Source organism: Alosa pseudoharengus, unplaced genomic scaffold (genome assembly GCF_046254945.1).
Source record: "Alosa pseudoharengus isolate Yale_2024_CS ecotype anadromous, Long Island Sound unplaced genomic scaffold, YU_APseudo_1.1 YU_APseudo_1.1_scf_16, whole genome shotgun sequence".
Classification (NCBI taxonomy): Eukaryota; Metazoa; Chordata; class Actinopteri; order Clupeiformes; family Clupeidae; genus Alosa; species Alosa pseudoharengus.
In genome coordinates, this window is record NW_027468630.1 from 10,489,347 (window position 1) to 10,501,846 (window position 12,500).

General features: G+C 51.6%; 1 protein-coding gene across 2 annotated transcripts in view; it reads left to right on the forward strand.

Annotated features, from left to right (window-relative positions):
- Positions 1-12,500, forward strand: part of gse1b (Gse1 coiled-coil protein b) — a 224,657-nt gene that overhangs the window by 462 nt on the left and 211,695 nt on the right. For both annotated transcript variants that reach the window (XM_076286991.1, XM_076286992.1), the window contains exon 1: positions 1-2,555. This exon is cut by the window's left edge and continues 462 nt beyond it. In XM_076286991.1, coding sequence (XP_076143106.1) covers positions 1-2,555 — 2,555 coding nt within the window. The remainder of the gene's footprint in view (positions 2,556-12,500) is intronic.

Consider the following 12,500-nt stretch of genomic DNA (forward strand, 5'->3'; position numbering starts at 1 on the left):
ATTGCTTTATTTGTGGCAGTGGTGTCACGCCTGGAAAAGAATTGCGACTGCAAGTGAAATATCAAAGGGAAAACTTTCCCTTTTTCCCGTTTTTGCAAAACCAGGAACCAGCGCCCGGGGCTGCAGAAGTGAGTGCTGATGGTCATGCTTTGGTGTGCGCTGTGTGCCACTGCTTTCTTGCGGAGCAGTGGAACTCATTCGAGCGAAGCAGGACGCCGATTGAGAAACGCATGTACTGGCTGAAGAGACCGTACCAGTGTGACTCCAGGCGGATACCTCAGGAATGGAACATCTCATACGACCTGGAGAGGAGGATTAGTGTCGGCAGCCAGAATTTTGACGGGAATGAATCCGATTTCTCCTCTTTTTCTGACAACGAAAACATGTCAGACCAAGAGTTGGACTTAGTCGACAGAGGCAGTGTCGGCAAAGACAAATGTTTCAGAGTTTCGTCTAACAATAGCAAAGTGTCCAAGGACGGTCCGAGGAAGTCCAGCACAATCAGTGTTAAAAACAGCCCCGACTCTCAGCGGGCGATCCGCTACCCTGTCAGTGTTTATGCCGCTCAGGACACGCTGAAATCGGATAGTGCTTTGCCGCCCAGACGCACATCTAAAATTATGAATCATGTATCTCAATCATCGGTGTCTCTGGTACAGCTCCAGGAAAGCCTGCCCCAGCGATGCTATAGTAGCCCTTCCATCGAGACACCTGTGCAAGACAACGGAATCATTATGCGCAACAAGCAGTGGTTACCGGAGCGGAATGCCAAACATCCCGAATCGCGCCAGCCCGCTGCCGACAACAGCTGTAACGCCAGGCTCCAGCCGCCTCTGTTTCGCCAGAGTCATAAAGGCGCAGATGTTGCTGATGCAGCCTCCGTGCTGTCACCTGTCGGCGCCTCCCTTGCCGCTCTCTCTAGACGCGACGCGTCCAACCAACGGCGCGACGCGGACCTGCGCAAGTACCACGCTCCTGCCGGCGGAGGAGACTCGGACAACTCCGACAGCCACGAGATTAACATCACCAGCGATGACGAACGGGATGTGTTTTACCCAGAGCGCGGTGTCACGGAGCACCGGGAGGACGCACCCTCCTTCTCCTCCTCCTCTTCCTCCTCAGTCTCCCGACCCCACAGAGGGGACAGGCTCTCATCCAGGCCCCTGGCCGGTGTAAGCGTCTGCTCCTCGGAGGAGTGCGCCTGCTTCATCTGCGGTAGCCGTCTGCCCCAGGCCGGTGGCTTCAAGGTGAGCGTCCAGAAGCAGGAGCGGGCGGCCGGCGAGCCCTTCTTCCCCTTCCTGTGGCTGCACAACCCGCCGCCGGGCGCCGTGCCCCTCAGCCCCGGCGGCTCTACGCTGGTGTGCGCCAGCTGCCACTCCTCACTCATGCAGCAGTGGCAGGGCTTCCAGCTGGCCGACGTGCCCGTGCTCCAGCGGCTGTACGTGGTGCCCCTCAACACGGCCGCCCCGACCGGTCACCTCTCTCCCACACAGGCCCACACGGGAGGGGAGGATGCCAGGCACGGGCCCAAGGCACAGCAGCACCCTCACCACCCTCACGCTTTGGCACCTGGTCAGTCAGCGTCCACCTCCGCCTCTGCCCACGGGGCCGGCAGGGAGGCGTGCTACTTGTGTGGCCAGGACTGCGGGCGCGAGGTCAAGGTGGCCTATGCCCGGGCCGGGGAGGGCAAAGCCCGAGGCTCCATGTACTTCCCCTTCATCAACCTGCTCCCGTGCCCACCCAACGCCCGCGGCGTGCGGGACGGACGTGTCCACTGCTGTGCCACCTGCCACGGCATCCTGGAGGACATCTGGGCCGCCTACCGGCTCTGCCTGAGCGAGGAGCTCATATCATCGGTCAACACCTTCCTGGGGAGATACCACCAGGCCCTCAACGCCTGCGGCGGTGGCAGCGGAAGCTCCTCTGGCGGGGCTAACCCAGGCTCTCGCCCCCTGGCGCTGCCCTCTGCTGCCGCTGCCCCTGCTGGGCTGCCCCCTGGTGGTGGCGGGGGGGCCCACGCCTCCGTCTGCTACCTGTGCGGGTCCGAGCTGGGCAGCAGCGCGGCCGAGCGGCAGATCCGCGTCAACCCCCCGGGCCCCCGCGGTGCCGAGCGCGAGCCCTTCTTCCCCTTCCTGACCGTCCACCCGCCGGCCCCCCGCGCCCGGCCGCCGGACGCCACGGGCCTGGTCTCGGCCTGCACGCTCTGCTACCACGACCTCCTGGGCCAGTGGGCCCAGCACGAGGGCCAGGCGTCCGGCTCCGGCGCGCCCGCCAGCAGCCCCTGGTCGCGCCAGTACGGCTGCGACTCGTTCGTCTGCTTCTTCTGCCGGCAGGAGAAGAGGCGGCCGCTGGGCCTGCGCGCGGTCAAGGTGGCGCGGCTGCCCGTCTTCCTGTACGCGCCGCGCGTCAGCCGCACGCTCGTGGTGGACGACGGGAAGCAGCTGACCATCGGCTCCTGTGTGGATTGTAAGGCCGTGGTGCTGGCCGGCCAGAACATGAAGCCCGACGGAGACAGGATGGAGAGAGGCGGGGCTCCGACACACGCCAATCATAAGGTAAGACGGCTGTCAACCAATGGGCTGCTCTGCATCTACAGTACTCTTGAACTGATGCCTCACTTTTTGATAAACATGAAATGCCCTATAGGTATTCATTGTTTAATTGGTGTCTTCATGATGTTTTTGTTTACTTGGTGTAATGTATGACAAGTAAAAGCTAGAAAGCTGGGATGTTATTGTATCTGAAAGTGTCCAAAGTGTATGCACCTTGCTGGGTATTGACTCTTCTGACTTTTGCTGGGCTCGTGATGTCTTTTACTTGTTTCCTCTTGTCAACACTGAAGTTTCCCTCAGCAGGGTCGAGTTCATCTCGGACACTGATAAGTGTAAGGGGGAGCGTCTTATTGCTCTCCGATGAGTTGAATTTGTGGAATGGGGATTCTGGATGGGTGGGCCTGATTTGAGTGTGTTTTCTTTTAATGCATTAACAGTTCTTGCTCTATCTAAACATTGCTGGAGTCAAAAAAAGTTAAGATAAGCCAAAGCCTCTACAGGCTCTGAACTGCTGTTTGGTTTGACCTTCTTTTGGTTTGACCTTCTTCTACTTACTGTACATATCGTAACACCCCCAATTATCACCACTTTTGTTCAGAAATTCTAAAACAACGATGTTTTTTAACACTTCAAAATAACATTTGCTAAATGAACCTTACATTTTTCAGTAGCCATAGGTGTGTAGATTTGAACAAAATCTGGTTTGGAGCATTTACTGCCTGAAATATCCGATTTTGTTCACCACGCTCGGAGTTATAGTGCTGGCCTGATGGGTCGCCTATTTACGCCGTTTCAACGACACATGAACGGTTAGACCGAGAAATCTCGTCATGAAATTAAAATTCCACTGGAGCTCCAAGCGGATGTGTACACGCAGCCTTACAACACTGTTTATAGCTCTTCGAGTCACGGTAAAATGTCATTTTTGGTACATAGCTAATTTAGATACACCTATGGTGTGGGTGCTTGCGTTTCTTTAGGAATCCGCCGTCTTGGTTTGTATAGAAATGGATATTAAGTGACACATACACGCAAGATGGCGGAAATATGGGACCGATGGTAATAGGGGGAGTTCCGATATCTCACATTCTAGAAGGTCGCTTGGTTGACTTCTAAAACTACATTCAGACACTGACGGGCCTTTTGTGTGTCTGGGCGGTCAATGTACAGTATTTATGTGCGTTCCAGGCCACTCTGGCAGTGGGCTGCTATGGGTGAGAGGTCATGCCTCTGTTGCTGCTGTTGTTTACTCTACAACAGAGCTCTCTCCTCCCCCTCTTATCCTCACTCCTTGGCAATACCTCTCTCTCTCTCTCTCTCTGTCTCCTCTCTCTCCTCTCTCTCTCCTCTCTCTCTCTCTCTCCTCTTTCTCTCTCCTCTCTCTCCCCTCTCTCTCTCTCTCCTCTCTCTCTCTATCTCTCCTCTCTCTCTCTTTCTCTCTCCTCTCTCTCTCTCTCCCTCTCTTTCTCTCTCTGTCCTTGGGGCAGTTCCAGGTGGAGGGCAACAACAGCGGAGGGGGTGCTGCGGGTGTCGGAGCATAATGAGTGTTGGTCAGAGTGCTGGTGTGAGAGCAGCCTGGAGGTTTTGGGAATGAGGGGGGAGGAAAGGGGAGGGGAGGAGGCAGAGGTGTCCGCAGCTGAGCAGCGTTCTTCAGGTGAAACTTGAGGTGTGTGGGGGTCACAGGGTGACCCTTTTTTTGGATAGCACAACCCAGAAAAAGCCCTTCTCCATGCATACACTCTGAGAGAGAGAGAGAGAGTGAGAGAGAGAGAGAGAGAGAGAAAGAGAGAGAGATTTACACACTGACTTGTCTATTTTCAGATGAGTCTCTTTCAGATGAGTAAGATGTATGGCTCACAGCTTGCAAAAGCAGCAAAAAAATGCCCTGTGTTTGTTGACTCAGCCTTAAGTACTGCGTCTCTTCTGCTATAAAGATCTTCTCCACCTCCCTCCCTCTGCTATTGTGCGTTCCAGCTGTGGGGGACCTCAGGGAGGTGTTCCCCTCCTGTAGGGTTGTGTGTGTGTGTGTGTGTGTGTGTGTGTGTGTGTGTGTATGGATTTGTGCCTCTGTGTGTGTGTGTGTGTGTGTGTTGAGGGGGAGCAGGCAGTCTGCAGCCAAATCTTCACAGATGAGAAGAGCGAGAGCGAGAGAGAGAGAGAGAGAGAGAGAGAGAGAGAGAGCATTAAAGAGAGAGTAGGCATGAAGCAGAGGTTATTTTCTCATTCTAGAGGTTTTGCTTGGAGAAGGAACATGATCAGATGTCTGTTCTTGGCTGCGTTGTGCACTGCGTGCCCGATTAGGAACACGGCAGCATGCATGGAGGAAATGATAGAGCTGTGACATTGACTGACACTTCATTTCTTTTATCCTTTCTTTATTTCATACGTGCAGTAGAGAGAAGAAAGACCCATGGAATCAGGTTCAGGGTAATCACAGAGAAGTTGAAAGAGAGGCAAGGGGTAGACATCTGTGTGCGTCATTCATTCAGATGTGTGTGTGTGTGTGTGTGTGTGTGTGTGTGTGTGTGTGTGTGTGTGTGTGTGTGTGTGTGTGTGTGTGTGTGTGTGTGAGTGAGTGAGTGAGTGAGTATGTGAGTATGTGAGCCGGGAGAGCGAGACTGTTGGGGACACCAGCTGTCCTGTGGTGGAGACTCAGCCAAAACCATTAGATAGAGCGTGCACACACACGCTCATAAACACACACACACACACTCGCACACACACACACACACACACACACGCACACACACACACGCACACACACACAGACACACACAGACACACACATACACAGACACACACAGACACACACAGACACACGCGCACACACACACACACACACACACACACACACACACATACTGACTGGACTGAACTCATGGATTGCACAAGCGTGTGCTCCATTGATCATTGAAACCTGTAGAGACAAAGGCACACATCTGAACATGGGCACACACAGACATACACACACACTGACACACACACACACACACACACACACACACACACACACACACACACACACACACACACACACACACACACACACACACACATCTGAACATGGGCACACACAGACATACACACACACTGACACACACACACACACACACACACACACACACACACACACACACACACACACACACACACACACACATCTGAACATGGGCACACACAGACATACACACACACTGACACACACACACACACTGACTGTATGCATGCCTTGCGTGTGTGTGTGTGTGTCTTGCTGAGCTAGGGCTGGCATGCTGGCATGACTGCTGGGGGTTTGTGTCCTCAGCGAAGCACACACAAAGCTGTTTTTTTTTTAGCCGTCGCCAAGAAGTGAGCTCACAGCTGAGCGAGGGTGTTGGGAGTGTGAGAGGCGTGGTGGCTCAGAGCTGGGGCTGGAGCTGCTGGGACGGCCGGTGGGGGTGGAGGGAGGGCGGGGCGGGGGGGTCAAGAGACCGATGTGAGGAACAGGTGCTCAGCTCTCCCGCTGACACTCGATCCACTCCCGAACGCTCCTGTCATCAGTCATATGTCAGGACGGGGCCGCACATCTGCTCTACCACCATCTCTCAGTCCGCTAGAGAGAGAGGGAGAGAGAGAGAAGAGAGAGAGAGAGAGAGAGAGAGAGAGAGAGAGAGAGAGTGACAGAGAGAGAGAGAGAGAGAGAGAGAGAGAGGACTGTTTAGGAACACAGAGCACACTGAAGGCCAATGTGCTAGTCCCTTTGTGTGAGTGCAAGTGCGACGTGCATGTTTGTTCCAAACTGCGGTCTGCTGTTTACTGCGCATAACACTGCGAGCACACACAACTCTCTCCACTTGGCGTGGCCAGGAGGGTGACTTCATTTTTAACTGGAGGTGGTAAAAGGCCGAGACACCGGTGCTGGCGACGGCGGCTCCTCCGTTAGGTCTAAATTAGCTGCTGAAACGGAAGCCGGAGCCGGAGTCAGACGTTGTCACAAACATGCACAAGATGTATGTATATATATGTATGTATATATAGCTTTGGCCACCGTGTGTGTGTGTGTGTGTGTGTGTGTGTGTGTGTGTGTGTGTGTGTGTGTGTGTGTGTGTGTGTGTGTGTGTGTGTGTGTGTGTGTGTGTGTGTGTGTGTGTGTGAGAGTGTGTGTGTGAGAGTGTGTGTGTGAGAGAGAGAGGCATAATTACATGGCTGTGACACAGTCTCATGCGGCCCAGCTCAACTGGGCTCAGCAGCAGCCACCCAACATGAAGGGACCCAACATCTGCTCCCAGGTCAGCCGGCTGGCGAGGCCCAGGGATGGGTCACACCGCTCCCGCTGCTGTCGCCAACGGCCACCCAGCACGGAGCCCTGAGAGGGAGAGAGGGGGGGGGAGACAGAGAGAGGGAGGCAAAGAGAGATGAGGGAGAGAGAGAGAGAGAGGTTGGTAGAGTGAGGGAGAGAGGAAAAACAAATATTATGTTTCTTTGAGAAAAGGCTAAAAGAAAGAGAGGAAGAGAAGAACAGAGAGAGAGGGAGAAGGGAGGATAGGATAGGTGACTCATGGCTCGAGATCCTGGCCGTTCTCTCAGGCACTTTGCCTTCCTCTCCTCCTCCATGATCATCTATTCATCTCGTAAATCCACAAAGGGGCTGTTTAGTATTAGAACAACAGCTCCCTGTGAGATCTGCTGCAGGCCAACAAGTTCTGTGTGTGTGTGTGTGTGTGTGTGTGTGTGCGTGTGTGCGTGTGCGTGTGTGCATGTGCGTGACACACTGAAGCGCAGAGTCAGTGACAGATGCACTTCTAGTCACACTTATTTCAGTACTCCCCACACAGAGAATCACACACAAACAACTGGAAAACATGTTGGTATGTGATGACTGTCCATGAGTTGTTTAAGAGTTCTGAAAAACGTATGTGTGTGTGTGTGTGTCTGTGTGTGTGTGCGTGTCTTGGTGTGTGTGCGTGTGTTAACATTCTTGCTAATGTGACAGTTACAAAGCTGTCTGAGTGTTTCTGTGTATATGTGTATGTTCTCTCTCTCTCTTTCTCTCTCTTTCTCTCTCTCTCTCTCTCTCTCTCTCTCTGTGTGTGTGTGTGTGTGTGTGTGTGTGTACGTTCTATATGTGCAGTATTCGATCATGGGTTAGTGCTTTTACTTGACCCACAATAGGCATGGAGACAAGAGTCTGTGGAACTGTGTATGTTTTACTCCCATAAGAACACACACACACACACACACTCACACACACGCACACACAGAGAGAGAGAGAGAAAGGGTGTCTATGTATACAGACAAATGAGGTGTCCCCTCTGAGTAGCTAAAATGAGGTGAGGGAGGAATTTGGCATCACAGGAGAAACTTGCAGCAGCCTGGTAAAGCTACATCTCCGGATGATTAATGAGAAGAAGAAGAAGATAAAAAACATATTGTAGGGAGAGGAGGAGAGAGAGAGAGGAGAGAGGGAGAGAGAGATGGAGAGAGAGAAAGAGGGAGAGCTGGAGGTAGGGGAAATAGAGTGAAGGAGATGAGTGACATGGCATTGAGAGACTGATCTATTTAGAGTTGTTCCAGCTCTCTCATTTCTCTCTCGTTTCTCTCTCGTGTCTCTCTCATCCAAGTCTCTCTCTCTCTCTTTCTTTCTTTCTTTCTTTACTTTTTCTTTCCATGATGTCTGTGCGAGGTAGGGAGCATTTGCTTTGCCTCCTGTATACGTTTGGGTTGTATATCTCTGTCTGCCGGTGCTGTACATGAGACTTAGCTCCTGTTCTGTTAACTCTGGGGAAATGATCAGTCAGTGTGTTTTAGAGCAGGGCTTTGTCATTGCTCACAAGGTTTATCTCATCACAGCTAGCAGGAAATATGGCATTTCCCAGGAGACATAGGGATAGTCAGGATAGGACGGACTTTGTCATGCTCACTACCAAAGGTTTGAGTCACCACAGGAAATGATCTGTAGTCATTCATGTGCGTGTGCGCGTGTGCGTGTGTGTGTGTGTGCGTGTGTGTGTGTGTGTGTGTGTGTGTGTGTGTGTGTGTGTGTGTGTGTGTGTGTGTGTGTGTGTGTGTGTGTGTGTGTGTGTGCTCATGTGTAGTTTGTGAGAAGATGCAGTGCTTTGGGGGTACTGTTTTATTTCAGTCACTCTTGCTCTCACTTGTGTCGACATCTGCCATAAGAAAGACACAGCTGGCCCTAGTTTGCACCTCACTGAAACTAAATAGGACCCCTAATGAAGGAACATGACTTGTGTGCGAGACAAACCTGACATGCCGTACTGAAAGTGTATGAAAGTGAATTTAGTCTGTGAATGTAGAGTTCCACACACAGATTTGAATTTGGATCATAACACAGAACAAGGACTACAGTTTAAACATTAATGCACACACACACACACACACACACACACACACACACACACACACCCATATATATATATATATATACAGTACACACACACACACACAAACACACACATGTACACATATACACTCTCACTTCTCTGTGAGTTCTTGTTTTGTGAAGAGCTGGAAATGTGTTATGACAGAGTGGTTTGTGTTTCTCAAAGTAAGCCTGCGGTGTCTTAGAGGCTTTCCTCCCAAGCTCCCCAGAGCTGATCCTGATGCCGCCATGGGGACCGAAACATTTATATGATGCTCCCAGAGTAGCCCATCTTATCATCTTAGTGGAATCCTATATTTTCTTTTTTTTCTTGCTTTCTTTCTTTTTTTCCTTCTTTCTTTTGGTCTCTCTATCTTTTTTCTTTCTTTCTTTTCTCCTCTTGTAGGGGGAGAGGTCTAAGGGAGGGGGCGTAGAGGACTGATGTTGGGCTGTTTTTGTTTTGCTGCCTGAGAAAAGCTGGGAAAGGGATTCATACAGAGACAGGGAGGTCTGAAAAAGGACCTCTGGGCAGAGGTCTGCTTCAAGGCAGACAGAATGGATGATTGTGTGTGTGTGTGTCCATGTGTGTGGGTCTGTGTCTGTGTGTGTCTGTGTCTGTCTGTCACTGTGTGTGTGTCCGCCTGCTTGTGTGGATGTGAATGTACATGGCTGGTCCGTTCTCCATTCCTCCAGTGGTTAGGATGTAGCATGCCTTAAGCTCAGTATGGATCAGTGAGTGGGATAAGCTGTTCAACAGAACCGAACACGGCCGGGAATATCTGCTCCGAGCTCCATTTGTCTACAGCAGTAGAGTAGAGAATGAAGGCTATGGTTTAAACACAGGGTCAGGACAAGAGCGGAACTTTTCAAGCACTCTAATGTGATTCCTTCCAGGCATGGGGAAGATCGTGCTATCTCTCCATGTGTCAATAGCAGTCTCTCCCTTTTTTCATGAAAGCATTAAAGCTCTTTTTTTGTGTGTGTGTGTGTGTGTGTGTATGTGCGTGTGTGTGTGCGCGTGCGTGCGTGCCTGCCTGCGTGCGTGTGTGTGGTGTCAGGAAGATATTCCTTAGTCTTTGTGTGTATCAGCCAGACTTCCTCTGGAATCCATTTATCATGCCCCATGGCTCCCCCTCCCCCTCTCTCTGTCTGTGTGTGTTCGTGTGTGTGTGTGTGTGTGTGTGTGTGTGTGTGTGTGTGTGTGTGTGTGTGTGTGTGTGTGTGTGTGTGTGTGTGTGTGTGTGCACTAGGCATTGGGTGCTGGGTGACATCAGTATTGTCACTGTGACCGAGTCAGCAGGTCTCTGTCCCCTGTGTCACCTGTTGAATAGACAGAAGTGATACTGTCTCCTCTTCTCTCCTTTCCTCTCCTCTCCTCTCCTCTCCTCTCTTCTCCTATCCTTTCAGTGAAACTAATGGCTTCTGTTCAGTACAGTAAAGTGAACAGAGAGAGAGGAATTCACAGTCACCCAAGGCTCCACACTCTCACAAGACCTTCGGAGATTTTACTGACAACAAAAGAGTAGCAGCTAGTTTGCTGTTTCAATAACGACATAGGATTCATGTTTGCTTCATTGCCAATGGTTTGTTCATGAGTTCTTGGCTGTATGAAAAGATTTCCACAAAATAACTATTTACATTTCTTTCGTATAACTTTATCTCTTTGAAGGCATACTGAGTTCTGCATGCCTTAGATAACTCAGATAACCTCTGTTGATAGAAACACAGCTTTATTCAGTCTGTAAGTCCTTGTAGTAGGCTGTGAGTGGCCTGTGGTCTCGGCTGCCTGAGGCTTGGTCAGGCTGCTGTCACTAAGTCTGTAACATTGCACGCTTTGTGTCCAAGTCTCCACACACAAGGCTGTGTTGAGGCTCTTTGTGTATCAGAAGCTCTCTACTGCTGGATCTGGCTGAAATGAGGCCCCTTATGTGTGTGTGTGTGTGTGTGTGTGTGTGTGTGTGTGTGTAAATGTGTGTGTAAATGTGTGTGTATGTGTGTAAATGTGTGTGTGTGTGTGCATGTGTGTCACAGACACAGTGTCTCTCTCTGGTTGGCTACTAGACAGAGACAGCATCAGGGGTAGCCACAGCCCAGCAGATGGGAAGCCATCAGTGGCGTACCGTTGAGGGAGCCTCTCGGATTTCAGCGGAAGGCTACTCAACACTCACTTCCCATCAGCCTCGGCGCCTGTGCGGTCACAGCTCACGCTCAGAGGAGCTCAGCACCGGGGCTTCTGGGATGCCTGTCACTCAGCCACCCTAATGGATACCCCTCTGGTGTTTTAACCACTGATCCTCTCATATCCAAAGACTTTCCACAACCACAAAGTTATTCCACTCTTACAATGAATATCTTTTTTTTTTTAAATCTGTATTCATCGTCTGGAATAATATGCAGGTCACCATAGCTTGTACTGTACTCTGAATATCTAATATGTCCATCAGTCACACAGCAGTGAGTTGGGCGGTTCCCACTGCACCTTCTGGCCCTGTTCCAGCTGTTCCACCAGCTGTCCCCTGCCTCACCCCCCCCCCCCCCCCTTAGGCCACACCTTCCGTGCTGTGGGCTCCCCCACTCCTGGTGTCCTCTCTCTCTCTCCCCCACTCCTGGTGTCCTCTCTCTCTCTCCCACTCTCTCTCTCCCCCTATCCCACTCTCTCTCTCCCCCTCTCCCACTCAATTCAATTCAATTCAATTCAAATGGTGCTTTATTGGCATGACAAATATGACACTTGTATTGCCAAATGCAATTGTTACATAAAAGTACAGTATCAGGATCTAAGCAATTATACATATACAAGGGATAGGGGTACATGGACAAAGTGTGTGTGTATGTGTGTGTACACACCCACTCTCTCTCTGTCTCCCTCCCTCTCTCTCCCCCCCCCTCCTCTCTCTCTCTCCCCCTCCTCTCTCTCTCTCCCCCTCCTCTCTCTTCCTCTCTCTGTGTCTGTTTGGCTGTCATGTCGGCTGCTACCACTGTGGCTGTCCATGCGGGGCTTGACACGCCGGTGTGAGGCTCTCGCACACCTCCAGCGCCCGTCCTACCGGCTGAATGGTGCCGATTGTGAGCCCTGGTCCCTGCTCGCCGCTCGTGCAGAGGAGCTCTGAGAGGGAAGGAACTCCTTTGATGTGCCTTGGCTAACCCCCCCCCACCCCCCACACACACCACCACCACCACCAATGTTTTTTCTCCCTCTCTCTCTTCCTCACTATCTCACTCTCCTCCCTCTCTCTCTTCCTTACTATCTATCTTTCTCCTCCCTCTCACTCTCTTTCTCTCTCTGTCTCTCTCTCTCCTCCCTCTCACTCTCTTTCTCTCTCTGTCTCCCTCTCTCCTCCCTCTCTCCTCCCTCTCTCTCTTCCTCACTATGACAAATCAATGACAAATTTCTCTCTCTGTCTCTCTCTCTCCTCCCTCTCACTCTCTTTCTCTCTCTGTCTCTCTCTCTCCTCCCTCTCACTCTCTTTCTCTCTCCTCCCTCCCTCTCCCTCTCTCTCCCTCTCTCTCTCTGTCTCACTCCAGCTCTCGTCCTGTGCTCGTGTGTGCAGTGGGAATGTGGCGTGCTGGATCTGTTGAAGCAGATCAGA